Source organism: Equus quagga, chromosome 8 (genome assembly GCF_021613505.1).
Source record: "Equus quagga isolate Etosha38 chromosome 8, UCLA_HA_Equagga_1.0, whole genome shotgun sequence".
Lineage (NCBI taxonomy): Eukaryota > Metazoa > Chordata > Mammalia > Perissodactyla > Equidae > Equus > Equus quagga.
In genome coordinates this window covers 96,736,355-96,761,354 of record NC_060274.1, presented here as the reverse complement: position 1 = coordinate 96,761,354, position 25,000 = coordinate 96,736,355, and the positions used below count along the sequence as shown (strand labels likewise).

At 33.8% G+C, this 25,000-nt stretch overlaps 1 protein-coding gene across 15 annotated transcripts in view; it reads right to left on the bottom strand.

Annotated features, from left to right (window-relative positions):
- FOXP2 (forkhead box P2) overlaps positions 1 to 25,000 on the bottom strand; it is a 516,090-nt gene that overhangs the window by 38,757 nt on the left and 452,333 nt on the right. For all 15 annotated transcript variants that reach the window (XM_046670389.1, XM_046670390.1, XM_046670379.1 and 12 more), the window contains 6 exons: positions 21,993 to 22,130; positions 20,667 to 20,852; positions 18,981 to 19,143; positions 10,834 to 11,047; positions 8,995 to 9,099; positions 1,548 to 1,635 (listed from right to left, as the gene is read on the bottom strand). In XM_046670389.1, coding sequence (XP_046526345.1) covers positions 1,548 to 1,635; positions 8,995 to 9,099; positions 10,834 to 11,047; positions 18,981 to 19,143; positions 20,667 to 20,852; positions 21,993 to 22,130 — 894 coding nt within the window. The remainder of the gene's footprint in view (positions 1 to 1,547; positions 1,636 to 8,994; positions 9,100 to 10,833; positions 11,048 to 18,980; positions 19,144 to 20,666; positions 20,853 to 21,992; positions 22,131 to 25,000) is intronic.

The following is a 25,000-nucleotide window of genomic DNA, read 5'->3' as shown; positions in this document are numbered from 1 at the left end:
GGAGCTTGTCTCAGAGTAATGATTCCTGCATAGAAAAGTCTGTGTCAGTAGGAACTTATCTGGGAGGAAATGCAACTTTAGCTGTGGAGGGGGGAAAACTTTTATAGCTTTCCTTATGTTAAAAGGTCAGAGAAAACAAATAACACTTCATCTTTTTGTCAATAAGAGAATTGAGGTCACAGTTGCCTCGACAGTAACGAGTTACTGAAACCATAAATTAGAAGGCCCATGGTGTCTCTTTAAAGTCCTGTGGACACTGTTAGCAATGGACTAGTGCCAACAGCTGTGAAGGGGTGAAGGGTTCTCAAAGCGAAGTGCCTGCCAGGATTGTCTACACACTTCATGCATTCCCACTGAGGTCCAGTTAGTGCCCCCTGCAATCTGCCATCATCAATCTAATTCAATAGAGTGACAGAGACCAGGCAGTGTGAAACGCTGAACTCTGCCACAGAGCCGGCATCTACACTTGCACTGGGTCTCATTACAACTGACGGACCTTACTTTTCCATCAGTCAGACACAGCGGAAAAAAAAAAAGAGGCATAATTGGTCACACTGCAGACTGTATCATCAGCTGAACTCTTATGTTTTAGTGTACTTTTTACAAATGGTAAACAGGTTTCCAAAAGCTTTTTAAACTACAGCAGTGATAATGCTTTTTATTGATTCTTGAATATTTTACAAGTCAAAATAAAATATTTTCAGTAGCTCTCTGATAAAAGCAATGACACGATAAATTCAAAACAATTGAAGATGTAGTAAAGGGTGTAAAGAAAAAGAAATTGTATGCTTAATCAAATGAAACAAAGTACTATTGGTTTGATGGAGAAAAAATAATCTTTAAGATGAAATTTTAGAAGAAGCTTTAAAGGGTTAGTAAAAACATAACATGATTGATACTTAGGTTGATATAATTGCTGTCTGATCATATTTATGAATTCTATTTATTTTTGGCCAAATTCTGTTTCAATATTAACAGAAATTTTTTTATTAACTTAAATTAGTGGCATTTGATACAACGTATATAATCCTATCCGTGACAGTATAAATGATTTGCCATTATTCCAGTAAAGACAAGTCTTAAGAATTTTTGCAAGTTCTTTTATTAAAAATACACCAGAGGTAGGAAAGAAAAAAGTTTTTTTTCAGGGCATATTACAGGCATGATATTGTAAGGACTTTTTGCTCTAATATAAAATCTCATGAAAAAAAATCAAGATTAGCTCACATAAAAACTGTCCGCAATAGAATCATATCCAATTGGCGGGTTTGGTCTAACCTCTATTAGGGAAAACTTAGCTTTGCTTCTTTTGGGATATCCAAATGTGTATGATGTATTCTAAAGGTTATACAAGTCTAAGTGGTAAGTACATAAATCTATAGAAATCCACCCCGAGTTATCAATCATTGCCATCATTATAAACAATCTAAAATTCCATGCATTTCTGCTAGTCACTGTGTTAAAAGACTCAGAATAATCTGCCTCCTACTCAATTTGACCCACCAGAAATCTGAGAAAGGAGTGCATTGAGTGAGCATTTGACAAACCTGTATTTCTAATTGTTGCACCACCTGCATTTGCACTCGACACTGGGCAGTGCTTCGGTCGTCCAACGCATGTTCATTGTTAAGGTGCCTAAACAAATACACAACACAACATAGAATGTTAAGTGATGTCTATCTCAGTGGTATAAGCTCCACTTAAAAGGGACTACACTGAAGTCATATTTTCCTCCACAGTGGGAAAAAGGAACACCTTGAAACTGTACAGAAAAAAGTTAAATATGTTTACGTGTTTAGTGAAAATTATTTATGTAATCTAAAGAGACCCCTGAAATGGCACAAAATGCCACTGTCTCTAAGCTTATCAGTTATTACAAAAAAATATTTTCCCCACACCATTTATAGTAGAAATCACTAGATGTATTCATAATAGTAGAAATCACCAGATGTATTTCACATACTCACGCCATTTTTTTTACAAAAGGGTACCTTATAATATATGAATCAAAAGTAATTCTGAAGAGAACAAAGGCAATTCTCTATTCCATTTCTGTTAAAATAGTTTGTGGTTCTCATGATATTATTCAGTGAGTGCTGTCTTATTTCACCAGGATGTTGTGTGAATTACGTAAAGATGGCAAATTATCATCCTATGGAAACATCAGTACTTATGAAGAATGATCACTTGCTGTAACTAATAAATAAAGTTCATTGAAGATTCTGATAATCAGAATCATAAGATTGCCTTTCATGTCTAGTGTCCTATTTGGGAGAAATCCATCCTAAACTTACATGAAAGTGGTGAAAGATAAGACATTCTCATTATCTTACCCTAATCTTGATTATGTATTAGTCTATTATTAATATTATTATTACATAATGGTTAAAAAGATCTCTTTAATGAGTAGTATGTTAATACACCAAAAGTAGTTTAGTAAAGCAGCATTTCCAATGAACATGAAAATATTCAATATGTACTTTGTAATTTGTAATATATAATTTATTTGATGCCTCCAAAAATTAAAAAAAAATCTCCAAGTAATTTAATATCCTTTGGTGTTAATATTTCACGGAAGGGGAAACTAAGGCAGAGATTTAAGAGATGTTCTCATCAATGCAAGTAAGTGAAATACTGAACAAAATATTCACAAAATTAAATAAGAATTTAGATGTTTATCCATCTGGGCTCAAGTATCATTTGGAATGGTATAATAGTCTAAAAATTTTAGTATAGCCCTCAATATCCTGAATTCAACAAATATGTTTTTGTATCCAAATTATTTACCTGTATTTCTTGAAATTAATAATGAAGCAGAAAAAATATATAGACAGATATATATGTAACATATATGAAGGATTAAAATAGTGTTTCTGAGAATGAACTAATTTATGAATAAGTAGGTTTATTTGTTAGTAGATCTATGTTCAGCAATTAGAGACCTTTGTTCTATTCTGCCCCACACCTTGATAAATTAAGTCAGTTCATTTCAATACCTTCTCACTGATCATAACAACAAAACCTCCACGTATCTTGGTACAATCATCATTCTTGGGTGAAGAGAAACCGTAGACTAAAATAGCGAGGTATATCAGGTCAACTTTGAGGTGTGTGGTCAGAGGGCAGGACAGGCACTCCCACTATACCCGTCTGCTCTAAGCTCAGCTATGTTCAGTTCTGTTATGAACCTAACTGTAATAAGGACTAAAATTCACTCACGCGTTCTGGAAAGGAGGCATGGAATGTCAGAGTGAACCACAGGTTAGCTGATGATGGAAAGTGTCACTAATTCCCAATTATCAGGACATTTAAAAATTGTTTTTTTGGATTTTTTCCTCCCCAATTTTAATGAACAATGAGACAATTTTCCATCAGTGCATTACAACTGTAGTTGTATTCCTAAGGTTTCATATTGCTGCATTTTCTTAAGGTTTTGTTTCGCCATGAACTCTTGGGGAACACACATATTTTATTCCAAGATCAGTCTAAATGATGCGTATTTTTAAAAATGCTTCAGCTATACACAAAGATTAGGGTGTAAATGGAGCAAGATAAGTAGAATGTACAGCTTCACAAGAAAAGATATATTCACTATAACATGTTACTTTTGCATAAAATCACTTTTTAAAAAGGTTTTCTTACACTTGTTTACTTCTTAGTGATAATCATTATCCTATATTTAAAGAACTCAAAAAAGTACAAAATGTTTGCATTATATACTTGGGTCTTAGAGACCTATTCAATTTATCTATGCAGCTTTTATTAGAATAGAGACTGTAGACTACAATAATAGTCAATGAGGTTTTGTCTTGATTGAATTTTTCAGTGGAACACAAAAGAACCTTGCCATTAAAATAGTCCTTTATTCTCCTGTATGAAGGCGAAAGGTTTTTAAAGTGTTGTGATGTTCAGTAATGAGCCTCTATCTAAATTATCATTGGTGACAAACTCACAAAGCACTTTTCGAGGACACATAGTTATGAAATGCCAGAGCTGCCACTTTCTTTCCTGTAATTATAGGCTAGCTTGCAGCCCTTCAATGATCATTTATAGAACAGCCTCCAGTGGATTACTGAGAACTTGAAAAACACATACATACCTCTGCCACATCTCCCTTCTCCTTTCCTCGCTATTGTTTACCAGTGATATGTAAAATAATAGTGCCTATTCATTCCCCCTACTTAATTATGCCAATCAAAGTACAGAAATAGTGTCGGATATAAATACAATGCAATAAGACTAAATAAATAGGCTGAGTATTAACATTAAATTATGAATTTATGTATTTATGACTATTTTGTGCCCAAATTATTCTCTTTTATGTTTTTATAACTATCTCAGGTACTACATATTGCTGTTCAAAAATTCTCTATGATTTATAAATCAAGAATGAGATAATACTGAAAAATGAGAGGATTGGTGGATTTTCTCAGTCAGTGCCTAATTGCTGTTTCAAAATGCATATGCAAAGGGACATTTCATTAATCATTTAATCATGTCCCTTGCAGGAAGTTGGAACTAATGTTGCAAATACCCTTTTCATATGAATGCTCCATAATACTATCTTATGCATTTGATATATTGCCTATGTCATAAATTATAGCTGCTTCAAAAGGACCAAGTGGGGTTGTTATCCCTGAAGATGCTTGTTACAAAACCTTTATTAAGTTTCTTTTTTTACTTATTGCTAGTTCTATTTCACAGCTTCATACTAGCCAACAATAATACTCTTTCTGATGGCAAAGGTCTGTAAATTACCCATGCAATCACTAACACCATTTCACAGGCCTGTTCTACTTCTACTGGTCTGCTAACAAGGCGATTACACACAAATTACTGAATGCCTATGAAATATTTAAATGCATTCTACTCTACTATGCATTAATAAGAGCAAAGCAAGCTCTGGAATTCTGGTTAGCTCCAGTCCCTAATGTCCCCTAATGAGCCTCTTACCGAGACTGCAGTTCAAACAGAGAGGTGAAGAAAAAATGCAAAGGGTGCCTTCAGAAAGGCAGCACTGAACAAACATTGTGTGAGCCAGTTCTAATTTATGGGTCACTTTATAGGGATATTGATTTTTGTTTTCAAAATGGAATAAATGATGTGGTCGACTGATGTTCTTTCAAAACTGCATTGAATCTGTGTGCTAGATAGGTAATGTGAACTGGAAAAAAAACCGTAAATAGGCAGTCGAATTCTTTCTAAAAACAATTATGCAAGCATTTCAGGAAGACAAAAAGTAGAAAGGGATCCTTCCAATTTATTTAATGCACAATTCTCTTTAATGAAGCTTTTAAGGTTATGAACGCATGTGGTAACTTCAGTTATATACACCTCAGATTAGCAATTCAATTTTAACTTTTAGATTTTTCAAATTCATTTAAAGTTATAACATTTTATAAGCTAAGATGGGATCAGATTTAAATCCAAGTATGTCAGAGACTGTTTTAACAAAATGTTTCACTTGCATATCACCGGTGTTTGATTTATTTTGCATCAAGCTTTTTATGTTTAAACACTGACAGGAGTTTAAATACAAAATGTTAGTTGTCACTATTCATTTAGCTGATTATGTGAGATGCCTTAGTTTTGAGAGATGGGGGCACTGTCACCAAAAGAAACAACATTCTGACAAGTTCAAAGAATGCCTTCTTGAGGTCATAATTTTGTAGCCATGCTGCCTAGTCAAAGACAAAGAAATAGACAATACACACTAAGTGAGAGCATAATGTTTAGAGAAGTCAGCTGCAAGAAAAAAGACAACAAATTTCCATTAAACAAACTGTTCTGTTTCCATTACCTTTTCTGTTGCTCTTTATACAATGTCAAGCCTTAAAAATTTAGTCTTTGTAATCAACTTAATTCATTTATGTTCATCAACTAATTACTCTTTAATAGACTGATATTTTTAGGGACACTAACCGTTCTTCGAGAAGAATTTTTCCATCTTCATATCTCAGACCATCTTTTGTTTGCTGGCATCTGCACATGCAGGTTCAAGAACACTTGTCTGCTAACTGGAATGTTATATTGTAAACCTTTTGGTTTAAGCTCTAAAAGTCACTCCATCTACATTCAAGCTTACTTAGGTCCGATGGAATGATAATTAATTTTGCAGGCAAACTATACTAAAGTTTTGTCAGATGTTATTACACTTTGACATTTATAAGACAGTAATGAAGAACTAGTATTAAATGCTTTTAGTGATCTAGTGAGATCCTCAATTAGTGGTCAGAAAAATGGTTAGCTTCTGTCAACACCTACTTTACAGTAAAATTCAAAGATTTTCCTAAGCTCCTTTTTTAGCCTGGCTTTCTTCGTCATCTTTTATTTTTCTGCTCTCATTTTTGTTGTTACAAATAATGGTTTTTAAATTAGTCTTAATTTTTTATTTAATAGAAAAGAAAACCTCAATTGAATATTAAAGAATTTATATATATAAGAATAAGAATATATATATTATACATAAGCAACTGTCCTTGGGTGGCTTTTCATTTAGTGCCGGAAAAAAATAGAGTGATTCTTCCAGTTTCTTTGGGGATGTAACATAAGAAAGGGAATTTGGGACTCAACACATTTTCTACTATTCTTTGTTATTTAACATATGTAGGCTAAATAGGAATAATGGATGGTTTCCTTTTACTTCAAACCAATGGATAAGTCGTCTGATATCAAAGTAAAGCTCAACCTACACAATTTATTGCTAGTACATTTTACAAATAAAAATACCATAACAATATTTTCTCAAAAAACTTTTATAATAAACACTGGATATAAAATTTCAGGAGAATGGATAAAGAACACTGAGAGCTGAAAACGTTTCACAGCTTTTTGACTTGTCTGACATTTGTTTCTCCAAGACTCTCAATTCTCTTCATTATTAGAAAAAAACACAGTTTTCTTTCCAACAAAATGTGCATAAATGGTGATGCCTTCATTTCACTTTCCACACAGATACTAAACTTCTTTTCTGAATAACTAATTAATTTAATAAAATGTTATTTTATTTCTCTTCACATTTCCCACACATCTTAAGAAAAAGACAATACCAGTATGGAAATATGTCTAATTAATATTTCATCTTAGAACAGTATACTGGGATTAGCTCTATTAACAGAATTTATCACAGATCTTTGAGGTAGAGAATCTAAGGCATATCATAACAAAAATAGACTAAAAGAAAGGCCTTAAAATCTACTGTCATTAGTTCTGTCATCCCTATAAAGTTAATGGGTTGGAAAAATGGTCAGTCTTTGGAACCAAAGTTGATATTTAATTGAAAGGAAATGCTTTTTTAATTGTAATTTCTTCAGTTTAAAAAACATTGACATGAGTATGAAAAAGAACCACAGAGGGTAAAATCAGAGTTCATACTCATCTGCTTGTTAGTAATAAAAAATATACAAACATTTGAGATAAATAAAATGCTCCTTTTCATGTGCTATAACAGGAAATAAAACTAAAGGAAAGATACTTATATTTTCTTAAAGATTTATTTTGAATTTTTTCAGAAAGAACAACTTGGAGCAAAAAAATGTATGGTGATTGGGCTAGCTCTATGGCTTAAATTACCAGACTGGAGGAACAGTAGCAATAGTCCTATAAATAATCTTAATGGTAAAGAATAACATGACATATTGATAAAGATTAATATATTCAAGTGAAGAAATATGAAATTAGTTGTTAAAAGAATTCATATCCCTGTATTCTTCTTTGTTTCAACAAATGTTGTTTTTCTAAGGGAGGAAAACTTTAGCGAGGTTACCTAACGTTTTAAATGCTCTCTTTGCGTAGAACAGTCCAATCAGTTTCATATCCAACAAAATGATAGCTCACAACTGTTTTGGTACAACAGAAGTGTGAATTTTCATTTAAGGTCATTTACAAAACCTGTAGTAGTATATGAAGCAAATTGTAACTGGTCAGAACAAGAAAAAGTTAAAAAATCATTGTGGAAGTCTTACTGTAATTCAGTTACAAAGTCATCATGATGCCAAGGACTTGTGCCTTGTTGTTAAGGTGCTTTTGCACTATACCCTGTAGCCTACCATTTGTAAACACATCTTCTTGATGTTTCTGCCAACATCCTGGCAACAAAGCAGTGCAATTTCAAATGAGCTAATTAACTTAATTGTTGATGAAGCATGAAACAGTTCATTCACCCTGTTAGCTGCTCCATGACAACATGAGTCGCAGCCTGTGAAGTTACTCATCTCCATAAACCTATCTGTGGCTCTCTGTTTAGATCACCCATATCCCAGAATTGTGTGTGGAAAATGTTTCATGAAAGATGTGTAGTCTCATTTGAAAAAGAACCTCCTAAGAATTAAAAATAAATATGTATATATCACTGTATGAAGAAATTCTAGATACACAGTTTTGATTTTAAGCTAGAGAAGGCATATAATCTATCACACAAACACATGGCCATGTATGTTTGCTTAGGATTCTGAGGGCAACAAGTAACAATGTGAATGAAATACAGTTGTTTCTTAAAATTTTAGCTACTATTAACTTTCTTTTTTTATTCGTGTTGTTAAATATATTTTAAATATCATTATTTAAATAAGGAATATAAAATCTACAATTAAAAAAATAAACCTGTAAAATACGTCTGTTTACAAAGGTATATATTATATGACTCCTCACATAATTTTGCTTGAAATTTTTATTAAAAACTTGAAATTTAAGAGAACCCTGCAAATATGTCTCCCAATTATTAATGACACTATTATAGTAGGCTAACATTTTTCATTCATTCAAAAACCTTTATTGAATGACTTGTAAAATATTTTCATAAAAAGGTAAAGATGGAGAGTCAACCCTTTTAGCCCACTTTGCTAATCTACTTGTTGGAACACTTCTTGGAGAACTTAGTGTGCCTTATGATGGACCTTTTCTGTCCTTCTTCAGCTTTCTTTTGAGCATTTACAACAACGTGCCTGAAACTCCAATATAATCCACTCCTTCCCTTAAAAAATGTAAAGAACCTACTTTAAAAACTGTCCAAAATCTTCACAAATGCTTTCACAGCCTGGCCATTTGCAAACTCCATGGCCATAGAGAGTGTGAGAGGCCCCAGTCTCCTCATGTGACGAGCTGTAGCAAAAGAACACAGCGTCAGATTCATCTCAAAAAGCCATAATCGTTGCAGGCTGCTAGCGCCTGTCAGGTTACGATCAGTGACAAACAGGTCAAAACAGGTCAATTCAGCTCAGAGCAGTCAGAAAAATTTAATCGTTCTATTGAATAGTTCAACTGCCAAGGCTAGATGATGTTCCAATTAGAGGAGAAATAAAGCCAAAGATGACTGTTAATAAAGGATGAAAAACTAAGAGTACTGTATAATATCATATGCTAATCCTGCCTTATGACCTTATGTAACATTTACCTCTAAATAAAAAATATATATTCATATGTGGTCAAGTAAAAAAAAAAATAACCTGTATTTTTAAGAAAGTAATAGGATAGTCACCATAATATTTTCGAAGTGCTCTTTTTAGAAAAGATACGAACCTTTAGGATCACTCAAATTGTTTAATATTTATGTGCGAGTGTGAACCATATATATATTTCTGCTAGTTATGGTTGATTAGAAAAGTTTTACTTTGGAACAGTATTCATTATCTATAGCTTTCTACAGTTATCAAAGACTTTTGATAAGTATTATATCAGATAGAGAGATCCTAGAGAAACCAACCAACTTCTGAAATATATAATCATCAAATTAATCTCAATTAAAACAAAAGTGTGAAAGCAACAGAGGCATACCATTTTAGAATAATGAAAGCTAAGAAGAAAAAGTTTTCATGACACTCAAATGAAGACCAGAAAAATCACCAAATTATAAGATTCTAATTTAAACTGCACTGTAATTAATACATTTCTTTGAAAAAATATTTGTTTATAAGGAAGAATTTGTTGCAGCTAGATAGATATTCATACTATACAACAGAACACCTCAATCCACTACACTTAAATATGAAGTTTAGAGCTATAAATCATATGAGCCTAAGCCATTCTGTTAAGGAATCTTACAGTTATGTTTCATCTTTTAAAAAGATATTTTCAAGTTGAGCAATGTTTGAGCTTATATATTTTATGGAAATTACCTTAAAGGACTTGATAGATAGCCATATGTCTAAAGAAATGGAACTATTTGGACAAAAGTATATGGTGCTCCCTTTACAAAGGCACTTTTTACCCAACTAAAATAAAACCCTAAATTGAAAAATTATCTAACATAATGTACTCAATGTTGGTAATTGAAATCAAATAATTTTCTTTATGAATTTTGAGTCAAATTTATTCAGAAAGTTACTACCAGAAGTTTGTTTTTATGTATTTATAAATTCCATCATGCCACAACAAAAAATCTACCTTCTGATTTACTATGTCTGTGTTTCTATGTTTGTGTACATCTATTCTTTGATTTCTAAGCACATATTTGAAACATATGTTAAGGGAGATATGTATGCATCTTTAATTATTTGAAACTGATTAAGTTAAAAAATGGTAAAATGTTCTCATAGCATTCAGGTTAATCACAACATTTGAGTCATAAAAATATACTGACACAATAACTCCACATGCATTTATTAAAAAATAACTTTCTTCAGGCAAATTCCCCACTGTATCCATCAAACTGCTGGTATTTGAACTGCTTTTTGTGATGAAAATAATACATAAGATAAATAATCGAAAGGTTTCTATTTAATTTGTTGTTCTACACATTTTGCCCCTGTTAAGTACAAATCATTAGTTTTAGTTTTATCAATGGTGAAAGTAAAATTTGGTGATAGATAAGTATAGAATAAACCTCATGAGATTTACCTGTCTCGCCTTGCATTTAGAACTGAAGACTGTCCATTCACTATGGAATGATGGGTTATTGGTGGTGATGCTTTGGAAGTGGTGGAGGAGGTAGTCGAGGAGGAATTGTTAGTAGTGAGGTCTAGACCTCCATGTTTAATGCCATTGTCTTCCATACTGTGAACTCCAGTCACTTCTTTCCATAACTGCTGAATCTCAGCAGGACTTAAGCCAGCTATAAAATGAAAGAAAGCCCCACTAATATAACAAGGTAAAGTTTATATGAGCTTAGTGTTATTACTGGAAGAATGCCAACAACAAAAGTGATATTACCAACATAATTAATATCCATAATAGATCACTTTACACTATCAGTACCATTTCTTTTCTCTACCAATTTGGGACCAGTACAGGGAATGACAGTATCCAATGGCTTTCCAGAACACACAAAAACAGAACAAGAAAAAAGAAAAGAAAAAAACCCCTTTACTACGGCCTATGAAGTGCTGGCATTTCTTATCTGGCTCTTGCCTGCCTCTCTGATCTCATCTATGGCTTTCTCTACATTTCAGGCTGTTATCTAACCTTCTGCTGCTTCTCAAATGCATCTAACATTCACTCCCCTTCCAGCTTTTGCTCTGGCTGTTCCCACAGGCTAGGCCACTGACTGCAGATCTTCCCATGGCTTCCTCCCTTCCTTCACTCAGATGGGCCAAGGGTCACCTTCTCTGAGAGGTCTTTGACCACACAATCAACCACTGCCCCTCCCCACCCTGCCTTCTATCATTCCCTATCACTTCACCCTACTTCATTTTTCTTTAGAACATTGATTAGTTTTTGAAACTATATTAATTTAACTTGTTATCATCGGTCTCCCTCCTCTACAATTTAAGCTTAATAAGAACAGAACTTTCTTACGTTACTGGTATATCCCCAGTGCCTAGAACAGTGCCTGGTATTTACTCCATACATAGTTGTTGATTTAATGGATTATAATAGATTCACACAGTTCTCAATGACATCTTGGTTTCCACGTGGAAGTTCCGTGGCTATTAAAAGGCATATTATTTTTGAGCATTGCTGTCCTGTAAGGCCAATGTCTAAGAATTATAAATGGTACTAGTTGATTTTAACAGATTAACATTTAACATTTTCTATCTTGGCTAAAGACTTTTAGATGTTTTTAGAGACCGTACCAGTTAAAAGTGTTATTAATAATTTAGTATTGGGATTTTATTAATAATTTAATGTAAGTATCTACTTACCTTTTAAAAGTAGATTTCCATTATACTATTCATTTGCATTGAAAATTAGTGGTATCACCATGATATCATAATGATATGGTAACAAATACCAGGCTTATAAACATTTGATGAATAAATATACCTGTTCACTAGCCAAATAATGATTCTTAATTAAAAGGAGGAGGAAATGGTTTTAAACTATTGTAGGTAAGGGGCAGAGAATAAATGATGGCAAAAGAGATTCCTGTTAGCAGGAGTGGCTCCCCAAAGTGTCTCTGTATTAGAATCACTTGGGAATATTTTAAAATGTCCAATGCCTGACCACAGTCCAGACCAATTAAATCACAATTTCTGGAGTTAAGACACAGACATTGGTAGTTTTTGAAGATGAAGATGATTCCAATGTGCAGATAACTTTGGGGAAAATTTTTAAAAGTAAACTACTGCATTGCTCATGAGACAAAGTCTTCACATCTGCAATCTGCTTAGCTCTTTTCTATAGACGCAAAACTATTTGTGAATATGAACCTAGGCAATCACTTCTGTATAATTTTTGAGTTTTATAAGTTTTGAAGTTTTGATGATTTGCAAGAATTAATTGATTTTTCAGGCAGTTATATAATAAATTCAGTATTTCCTAAACTGTGTTCTCTGGAACAGTACTCTTCTAAATGCTGTTAATCTACGAGATCTAGAGGTCTGTGCTTTCTATCTTGGAGACTCATTGAGATTCATGTTAGCAATAGTTCTGAGATGTCCAGGAACAAAGAAAACGTGAGTCTCTTTTTTAACTCAGTGTTTTACAAATATATTTGAGAAAAAGTTGCAATAAGCTTATTTTACAATTACACTAACTTACGTATTTCAGTTTTAAATACCAGGTATAGGCTTAGGATTCAGCAAGTGATCTTCAGTCCAGGCCCTCCCTTGAATTGCAGGCTGCCCATGTATAACCCTAACAGATTCTCAAACCATATGTGTTCGACACTAAGCTCCTGTTTATACAGCCCCCTCTGACCCCAGCTCACTCCTCTAGTAGGTTTCTTCATCTCTGTTTTATTTAACAGTTACTTATATAGTGCTTCTGATATGCCAGTCACTTTTCTAAGTGCTTCACACACGATATCTAATTTAATACCCCGAGCCACTGTCATTATTACTACTATTATCCCCGTTTTAGAGATGAAGACACAGGCACAGAAAGGTTAAGTAAATTGCACTAGAGCCCTCTCCCATTTTTAGGTCTTTACTCACATATCCCTTTCCCAGGGCTCCTCCCCTAGCCACCCTGTCCACAAGTTCAGCTCCTCCCATTGCCTACTGTTGCTTTATTTTTCCTATCCTTACTTTAAAATTATTCTCCTTAGCATTTACCACTATATGTTTTACTTTATTGTCTGCCTTCTACACTAAAATGTAAGTGTTACGACGGCAGGTATTTTTGTCTGTTTTCTTCACTGCTTAATCCCCAGTGCCTAGAAGAGTGCCTGCGGCAAGGGAAAGCTCAATGAATATTACTTAAAAGAGTTGTTCAGTTGACCAGAACACTAGCGTAGTGGCAGGCACAAGGCCGGAATCAACTGACTCAGCCATCACAGAATAATATTCAACTTAAAATCTTAAGTGAAGATTATTCAGTTTTCCTTAATAACTTATTTCAAGAGTATATATATATATATACCATACTAATGCCAAAAAGTTTTATAATTATGTAATTTTAAAATTCCATGACCACAGAAAATTGAGAAACCTTATTCTGCTTCTGGGTGATGACTTGGGCTTGCTCTTGTCCACTGCCAGTGCTACAAATAACTGTCAAATGGTTTGTTTTTCTAGGAGTTGAATGAATAAAAGGATGACTTCCTAGTCAAGTTGCTTACAATACCACAGATAAAGCAATTAAATAATAATTCTTTAATCCTGCATTCAGAGTCTGTGGAGCAACTACTGGGTGCCAAGCACTGTGTTAAGAATTAATTAAAAATTGCTAATTCACATCTAAATTACACACCCTTGAAGACACAAGGTTGAAAAGTTTCAACGATTTTATTTGTTATTAAAAATTATATTAGAAGCTTTTTCACACTCAAAAATAAAAGATTCTTTCAAAATTCTTTCATTTTCTATGTCTGGTAATTAATTTTTAATATCATATAAATTTTATACAGTATGATGCAAAGTAAGTCTACTGTAAGTTTTTAATTAACTTATCTTATTTAGTAGTACTCTGCTTATTTTTTAGGATTACTTATAGTTAAAAGTAATGAAAGGGAACTTTGGTAGAGGTATTTGTATCATTCCTATACTTAGTTGAACCATATTTGATATTCAGTAATTTGAATTACTGAAATATTATCATGAAATTTTCACTTTCCATCTTAAATTTTACCTTTTGAAAAAATTAGTATACACACATGGCCAACATAATCCAATCACAGAGAAGGGTATAAATTGCAAAATTAAATTTCCCTACCAGCCCTGACCTCTGGGTTCTCAGTTCTCCTCTCCAGAGGCAACCATTATTTCCGTTTCTGGGCTATCCTTCAGAAATCCATGTGCTCATTTATAATTTGCCATACTTAACATATTCTTGATTCATATAGACTAAGGGCCTACTATAACCTGCAGGGTACAGTGCCCACCTTTAAAATCTATGTTTAATGAGAGGGGCACTGAATACACCTTCTGTCCAAATGCTGAATTACAGGGAGGAAAAACAGGTATTGGGTCAAACGAGACCAAAGGCAAAGACCACCAAAAAAGGAACTTCTGGGATACGGGAATACATCCGATGTAAAAAATGTATATCCTACTATTAAAATTTTTACAGGCTGCATTTTTAAAATTTGATATTCTATTACAAAAACAATTCTTTCTCAGTTTTCCTCATCACAAAATTTTAATGTGGTAAAGTTTACACTTTGCTTTTGAGTCTTCTCTCAAGATAGAAGAATTGGCAAACAAAACTTTCTTTAAAAGACTTATGGCCTAAATGGAATTAAATCCATTTTAATGTGTGCATGCTAGTACACTAAATAATTCTACAACAATTAGAATTATGATATAATTTAATCTCCACCTTTCTATGTTATTGACATTTTCTCAAAAACTAACTCAACACGTTCTTAATATTTCCCTATGTATTTAATTAGTTATGTTACTTTTTTTTTTTAAGATTTTATTTTTTTCCTTTTTCTCCCCAAAGCCCTCCCAGTACATAGTTGTATTATATTCTTCGTTGTGGGTCCTTCTAGTTGTGGTATGTGGGATGCTGCCTCAGTGTGGCCTGATGAGCAGTGCCATGTCCGCGCCCAGGATGCAAACCAACGAAACACTGGGCCGCCTGCAGCGGAGTGCGCGAACTTAACCACTCGGCCACCGGGGCCAGCCCCAATATAAGTTACTTTTTATATACAAAAAATAAATAGCACTTACAGGTAAATTGCAAAGTTTTGTACCTGCAATATTAAATGTATATTTAAACTTCAACTCGCTGATGGAGTTTCAGCACGTAAAACTCGAAAGGAGATGTTCCCTCCAAGTTACAAAATGAAGACTTACTGGTATTTGAAAGGGAATACTAAGATGGTAACAATAATTCTGCATGCCATGCACTGTTCATATTGCTGGTGCTCTTATTCTGATTGGATACCATGGTGATCTATGCAAGTACATGATCGTTGATTAGGCACAAGATCAAGGATGCCAGAAGAAGTGTTGAAGTAGGCATTTGGTTATTTAGATTTCCATAAGCAGAGAATGAAGTCAAAGCCAAATAACTGATTTTGGCTCAATCCTGAGGCCAAAAACAAACTTCAGCACATTCCTAACTCAGTATAAAGGACATTATTATATTTCAAAAGATTTCATTTTCTTATTATTCAACAGTTCTCTGACTCCAAGCTCCTCTAGTTCTATAAGGTGTCAGTTCAGAATAGTGCTGGCTGGATATCTCGCAGTCCTTATTTGGTTTTCCAGATTGGTAATGGAAATATCATGTTTTATATATCTTTTATAAATTCAAAAATATGTAAAAAGCTAGAATGAAATAAAGTTTCCACCATGTATATTTTAGTCCCTACTGTCACAGTAAACCTGTGAATATATTGTGTATTGGGATACACTGACTTCTATCTTAGGTCGAAAACACATCAAAGTTTAAAGTGCACGCACAATAATTTCCTATTTTCTAACCTGTAGACAATGATACTGGGTCATGAAAATGTGTCACCTAATTTAATTACTAGTTGATATATAAACCATACTGTTTATGTATTAAATAGCTTCATAACCAGTATTTTATTCTAGACTGATTTACAAATCCATTCTTTTATATTTGACTTTTGTATACCTACAATCACTTGATATACATACTTAGCAACAGTAATTAATTGCCTATTTTAGATTAAAATCCAATATTATAGTAATATTCATGATGGCTTTAAATGCTTAATATTTAAACTAATCTACCTTAAAATGATAAAATACAACATTACATCATTTTGCAAAATAGAGAAAAATGTTTGTAAATCTACTCTTAACAAAATTATTATAACTTTGTTACATCTGATTCTTACATACATATTTTTTACACAGTTGAAAGGTTGTAACTTTAAAAGTACCCCAAGTTGTGTTAAATCATGGGAATAAATACTCCAAATATGATATATTTTTAAAGACAATGAGAACATCATCATTACGTATTAATCCTACTTGGTTTTCATATGGCTATGATTCGTGGCTAATCAACCAAAGAAAAACTTAGTGCAAAGCGAACTAAGAAACTAATAATAAAAATATTTAAAATATTTTTATCTGAAAGAACCAGTAACTAAGGCAGAAATGATTCAGGGCTTACGTTATCCAACAATTGCCTTTTTACTTTTTCCTACTCTAATCTTGGGATTCCAGCACAGGACTATGAAGTGTGTTCCCTTTCTGCTCGTTTATCTGGCATATTGCCTGTGTTTGGCTGATGGGTCTCCACAATGGCACTTTTCACACTTACTCATCTAAACAGTGCAAAGCATGATGACGACTTTCATCTTTTTTGTTTAAAATACAAATTTTCCGCTCAAACCCAGATATGTGTTGAGATTTACTTCGGTTTTTTTTGGACATTCTCCATCCTGTGCATTTCACATAGCTTACAGAGTGTAAAAAATAGAAGAAAAGGAAAAAAAGATAGCTTTATCAAAAAAAGCTCAGAAATAAGAGAAAAGTTTCATTATATCATAATAAATTTCCTTGTTGGGCAAGATGTTTGTATGCTTGTTTTGGAAGCATATAGTTTAACAAATATATTTCAAATAAGTAACATTTTGTTTCTATGAACATCTATTTTAACTTTCTTGGAAGGTCTGTTTGAATGGTTTTACTCAAATAAAATCATGGTAGATCATGCTTCTCTATTGAGGAGATTCTCATATAATTAGATCCTAAGTAAGATTTTATTTAAATTTTACTGAAAAAAAGGTCAATGAAATAAATTTATTGCTTCTGTTTTAGTGTAGTTTCTACCAAAGAAACCCATGTTTACACTAAATTAACTTAAAAACTCTCTCCCTTTTTTTTTTACCTTACATCTTCATTTGTCCTCAAATTGTATTTATTTTTCCAAAGAACAATAATTTGTAAATAGAACACTCATTGCTATGGCAACACTACAGTTTATCCCAATTCCCTTTGGAATGACTCGGAAAAGTGGGTTTATTTTTCTTTCACTATTTAAACTTTTTCTTGATTTCCTAGGAGTGATTCAATCAGGTGAATCAGAGTCTGAAGTCAAGTGAAAGAGGGGATTCCAGGAAAAATATGCCAGGGAGACAGTAATTTGATAAATAAAGAGAAAACATTTACCACAATATTTTTAATTCATGTGCCATGAAACAATGATTAGTTCATTTTAAAGACTTTCTCTTCTTTGCCTAATTTTATTTTTTGTATATTTCATTGTTCCTGATTTTCTGCAATGTATCCTATAGAGTTAGCAAAATGTACAGCAAGTACTACTGCAATGTAAGCCCTTTGTAACATAATTAACTCAAATTAAAGTTCATTTGGATTACAGTTTGTTCTAACAAAATCCAAATGCAAATTAGAATATGCTTTTATGAAGTTTAATGATATATGACTTTTATCTGAATCAAGAATTTTAGCACACGAGTCATTTTGTTTACCATTACTTTTCCTTTTGTACTTAGATCTCTTCCTGTTTCCCAAAAGTTAAGAGTCAATGATGAATATATACAATTGTATTATTGTATTCTATTATTGTATTACCAAAGTACATGAGGTTTTCGTATCAGAAAAACAAAAAGGAATACAGCCGATAGTTTTTTAAAGCTGTAATTCACAATACATGCTTAGGTAATATTATTTTAGAGAAAAAAGGATCAATATGGTGCCATGATGTATGATGGTGTCGCACAAAGCGTAACTTGGAATATGCTCTGTAGAAATACATGAAGCCCCTCTTTTACATGTGGGGGTTTCAGCGTGAAGATTAGAAACTTCTTTTTCTTATCTGTTGACCAAAACTCCTATCAGCTCACTTATGTTAAATGGAGTGTTGTTAGCCTTCCCACTGATACAATTCCTGCAGACCACAGTGTATATTCAACAGTGCTTGAATTGTGTTGCCCTTATAAATTATTTTCTGCCATAAGATTAATAAATACACATTTAATATCTAACAAAATACTTCAAAGCAGTTTTACTACACACTTGAAGGCAGTGTGTAATAAAATTTGTGACTCTCAAGAAAATGGGTCATGCAGTCACGTTAATGGGTTAACTATCATGGTTTAACAATACACAGGAAGGTCATCAAAACAAAATTTCTCAAGGTATAAGGTAGACAGGCCAGGAAATGGTAGACAGTGCAAGATTAGAAATGAATTGTGCACCAAATTTTGTATGTACCTTGAGGCAGTGATTGGACAGGAAGTGCCGCCTGGCCAGGTGGAATGGAGATGAGTCCCTGACGCTGAAGGCTGAGCAGATGCTGCTGCTGCTGGAGTTGTTGCATCTGGAGAAGCTGCTGCTGGAAGACAAGCTGCTGGGCTGCCAACTGCTGCTGCTGCTGCTGGTATCAGAAAAGCCAAGCCAGTAAACAGCAGAGAACATGGCTGTACACCCAGCTCTCTTCCAGAGAAATATACACTCCGTTTATTGCCCTGGTGAGTTTTTGAAGGGTCATTCCACGGTCAAAGTTCAAGGGCAGAAAGTGAGCAAGTTCTAGATTTGCAGTTGACTTTCTTTCAAATATTACACAGCAGCAGAGAACCAAGGAACTAGCATTAAAAGAGTATGCAGTAAAGTCTAGAGAAAGTATGTAACGAAGGTTCAGAATTTTTAAAAAATCAGCTTATTGCAGATGATAATAAATTTACTTAGACTAAGAGAATGACACTTTATAGAAACAGTCAACTTCAACAACACTGTCTTCTTTTCCAACTGAATAAGTCTGATCTGTGGAGGTCCATGAACATGGTCTCTAGTGATCTATTAGTAAACTGGGCTGCAGCCTTCACAGGACAGGCCTCTCAGCTCGCTCTCTTCCTCTCCTCTCTTGTTGGAATACATTAAAGGCAGAATTATGTTCAAGGCAAAAAACTGCCCTTATTATAAGGGAAAGTAAAACTTCCAATTTTGTGAGGCATTACAAGACAAACCGGAGTTCTTTGGACTCGGGAGGGTATGAGAAGGCGGTCACACTTGAGAGAAAGACAAGCGGCCGTGGAGGACCTTTCCTTTTTAGTTTGGGGAAAAGAGAAACTTCTGATGCGCTCACTGGAAAACAGACTGCATAATGGAGCAAGTCATGTGGATTGCCCAGAGCCTCCGGAGAAATAAGGGAGCAATTTCTATTCTGTAGTTGATGGCTGTCTGAAATTCTATTCACAAATCCAAACAGAAACAAAGCCTCAGGAGGTCAGAACTGTTTCCTATACGTTTGCATAATGGGCAGCTTGAAGACAACGGCTCTGATACCTGCTGATCAATTTAACTACTTCAACATGTTTTGTTTGTATTATGTTTATATTTGATGCAGTTTGCTGACAACTGCAAGCTAGGCCTGAGAAGCCAGCTTGTCAGTTTGATTTATGAGCATATCAGACTGTAACTTTCTACTCGCCCCTCCAAACCTACAGTAGCAGTTCATTAATCAGGGGCCTGTGACTTTGAAATCTGTGCTCAACCAGTTTCTCCCCTGGTCCCTCCACCCCCAACAATAGGCGAAATTTGCATGCATGTTCTCTGAGCTGCACCACTGAGTAAAATAAGGTTCCCTCACCAACTTAGATTCTCGGTGAATACAAGATAATCAGTACTTTGTCCACCACACAGCTTGCTCTTTGTACACTCTGATTCATTACTGAACATTAGACGACAGCAGCATTGGATTGTAACTCTCAAGTCCCATGCTACAAAAAAGGAGAGCAGGAGAGTTCTACTGTCACTGTTATTAAGCTCAGCAAAAAATGTACACCAATGCATCTTTGACAGGAAGAGCTTTGTGGCAGAAAGATCTAAGACTGCCCTCGCCTCTCCAGGCCCCTTCCCAGCCTTGCACTGTTGTCTGTCAACGAGCTGGCCAGATCCTACCTCCTTTGCTTGCTTTCCAGGATGCTGTTGTTGCTGCTGCTGCTGCTGCTGCTGCTGTTGCTGCTGCTGCTGTTGCTGCTGCTGCTGCTGTTGTTGCTGCTGCTGCTGCTGCTGCTGTTGCTGCTGCTGCAAAAGCTGAAGATGTAACTGCTCTTGCTGTTTCTTGTAAAACTCTTGTAGTTGTTGCTGAATAAACCATTTTGACTTTAATAAATAAAGGCAAAAGTTTCATGTATTATAAATCTCCTAAACTCTTCTAGACTGGCATATGGTAGAGTAGCCATTAAGATGCACCTCACAAGAACAACAAAAATATTCATTGGATTCAAGGAGATAGATCTACATACATTTTTCCAAGGCAGCTCTGAATTTTTCCAATCCAGAATCCAAAAAATCCTAAACAAAAGGGTATAGAAAATCTGTATTCTAAAAGGCTAGAGCCAAATGAATACCCTAAATTATTACATCTGAAGTCTCCATAGCATATAAAAATAGGTTATACTCTACCATTTATAAGAACCAAATATATAGCTACACAAATTCACGTCGTCCAGTTCTTACTGGGAAAAAATTTTAATCCATCAGATGTACAGAAGAATATCAGACTTAGAAATAGAAGCAAGTGGCCTATGGTCATCATCATAGAAGACAGCAAAGTAATTAAATATGTAAGAATTCAGGTAAAGCACATTATTTTCTCTATGATAAGTAGGTCTGTAACATAAAGTCCACTTTATACACACTTGAGGCTCCAGTAATGGACATATTAGGAACATTAGTTTCATTATTTTTTTTAAAAAAGATAAATCTCATGAACTGGCTGCTTAGCTGCTTCACTTTCTTCCAGTAAGTAGATGCTTCTCTTCCTAAACACTGAATATATTTTGGAAAGGAAAAATTGGGATGTTATTTCTCTATTGTAACAAAATGACCAGTTCAAATTTCATACTTATATGAACTAAAAGGAGTGCTAAAGTGTTAAGAGTTTTAAAAGCAACAATTATCTGTAAGTCTTTTTGCACTTTTGCTGGCACGTCTACAAAGCAAATGTACCTAAGCATTTGGATATTTAAATATTGATTTATTCCAGGTTGAAATTACACCTCTCTCCGCTCTTATTCTAGACTTTGATGAATTTAAAAAAGACCAAGGGATCCAAATTTTCTATGCAGTTCTGCAATTAAAACACTACATTGATGTTCTAGCATGCTGAGAGGCTGTCCCTTCCAATGGAGAATGAATTGTCAAATATGCCCATGGCACTGTCAACATGGGCGCATACTTTCTGTGCCGTGTTAGAACACCAAAGCAGGTAACCCACATTACCTGCTGCAGCATGACTGCCTGCTGCTGCTGGAGAAGGGCTTGGAGCTGCTGAGGAGACAGGACCTGCTGCTGAAGGATCTGCTGCATTTGCTGAGGGGTGATCACCTGGGGAGTCATCATGGCCACCGACACAGGCACCTTGACAGAGACAGAAAGAGAAAGGGTGGTCATAACCGAATGTCTCTTAACCCACTTCACAGCCATATGTCATCTCAAATACATCCTTTAACAGTGATGACCGATAGTTTTTAAATAATATTTGATATATTATTTAACTATTTGATAATCATATTAAAGTGCCACAGTATTTAGACACTAGCTTTCCAGAGGCGTCAGATTTCATCAGATTCTACCTTTATGTTCCCCATAGGCTAAGATGTTTGACCTTCAACTAGCATAGTTAAAAATAAACAATTACATGTCAGTGTTCTCAACAGTTCATAACTGATAATCTCATCAATATCACAGTGCTATAAAAAGCCTTTTGAAATGGTTTAAAGGTATTATTAAAACAAATAATAAAGATTAAACAGTTGGAAATAATATGAATATAAATATCTTTTATCAAAGCCAGTAAAAAAGAATGTATATAGAATGTACTTACTCACAAAACATAATTACCATCTTCAAAATTTTATATATATATCTAAAATATACATAGTACTAGAAAATTAAAAGTAGTGACACTTATTACTACATGAGTACATGTAGTAACTCATATAGGAGATATGTATATAAATATATATTTATACGTCCCCAGAAAATATTTACATAGATAGGTCCTTTCAAAGAAGGAATCATAAACCTAGTATTCTAGCTGCTTCTTTAAACATTTTCTTATTTCAAGCTAACTAAACTTATACCAAGAAGTTTGGAAATCTAAAGCTTACTCAAAGGTTATTCACTAAACTGAAAAAAAAAAAGTATTTTGCTTAAAATTTACTTTCTACCATTTCTTTTCTCTTCAAGAGTCTGAGAATTAAAGAGTCAAAAAGGAAGTAAGGAGGGAGAGAAAGAATCAGGAGAAAGAGGAAGCAAAGAAAATACAGAGCAAGGAAAAGCTAAGGAGAAAGTCTTAGAGAAAGTGAGAAAGGATGTGGAGAGCGAGGAAAAGGATGGCAAGAGAGGCAAACAGGAAAACCGTGCATGAGAGGCTGAGGTCTGTGCTCAGTTCGCGGCAGTGGCACTGTTTGAAGGCACTGCTTGTACTAACCAGCAGTAATCAAACAACTTGTCACCTTGCCAAGTTTGCAACCTTTGAAAAAGCAATCACTTTCTTTCCTAGAAGAAAACAATTCACTTTTACTCTAAATAAAAGCAAGTATTTATATATATACTGCTTTAGAACAAATTCTTGAGACAACATGTGTCTTTGAAAACAAGAAAAGATTAATCGACATGGTTCACAATTTATTTTAACAGTCATTTTTAACACAGTTCAAACTTTTCGAGCCTGGCTCTTTATGCAATAAAGAAAGGAGAAATTAATAATGAGAAAGAAGTTTGAAGAAAAAAATAAAAAAAATTCAGGGTGGATAAATTCCTCTCTCAAAAAAAAAAACACTTCATATTTGACACTAAGAAGGAGCTACGTCCTTTCCATCCCATGCTGATATCTTGAAATAAGGATTAATTAGATCTAATTACGGAACATGAAGGAAAAGAATCACATTGTAACAGAAAGGAATTCAAAACGGATTTTCAAAAATATTTCTGGATTTTTTAAGAACATGTTGACATACCTATGGATTACTGTATTTGAATTTATCATAATAAAAGGCATTCTGAAATGTATGACGTAAAATTAATTGATCCAATGGGTTGTCCAAGTGTTTAGTTGTTAAACAAATTTAATGGTTGGTTTACTTTATTGCTCTTTGATAAACAAATAGAATGGTTAGAACAAACAGTTTGGAAACAAAAATGATCTATCTACAAAAATGCTTTTTCTTCCTACAATCTTTTACCAAATAACAAGGAATGAAACTGAAATGAAGGGATAGAAAGACACCCATGTTAAACTTTAAAAAGGCTGCCAATCCAGATAAATAGGTAGGTAGGTAGGTACACAGACAGATATTACATACATGTAGATGGCTATATAGATACATACATATAGATAAATATCTTCTAGAAAGTCTATCACGTGATGAAAAACTTGCCATACTTCTCTAACCTAACAGCCTCTTACCACTTTTTAGCATATGGAGTGTTTCCACTTAATTATATCTACAAGTAAAAGCACTTTATGTGATAACAAAAGCACTTTATAAGAAAAGTTTTACGAATGGAGGCATGTCATAACACACTGCAAGTTTACAGTCAGATTTCAACTTATATAAATTATACTGCTCTATAGCTTGTTGCTATTGTGACTTGTGCTGTATAAGCAAATTTAAGCAACTTTTCTACCTCCACAATCTTTAGAGTTCATTAGTCCTTTCACTATGGTTAGATAAATTTTTTACTCTTAAAATGATTTGTTGTATTTCTCTTACAATTAAAACTTTATGATATAAAAACAACGACCACATCATCGTCATCCTAAAAATCATATGCATCACATGTATGTGATGTTCTGCAAATTTAAGCATATTCTAGCCTACCCTGTAGAAACCGCCATCTAAAACTGACCAAATACAGACATAAAGATATGTAGAAAGATAAGCCAACTAACATACAGCTAGTTGAACACTCTACTTCCTAAGATTTGTACAAAAACATAAATTAAAATTAATTATATATGTAGGAAAGCCCCGGTGCACTTCTAAGGGATTTCTAACATTACCAGTAAGCCAATACTATGGTCTCTAAATCCACACACATAAGCTCATCCAAAATGAAACATCTGAGGCTACTAAAAATTTAAATTATTTAAAAAAATAGAAAATTAGTTTTTCCCACACCAAATGTCAGTTATAGGTAGACTGTTCCACTTGCTTTGTTTAGAAATTAATAATTCTCAAAATGAAGAACTTCTCTATTTTTGATTCATTTTAAATGATACA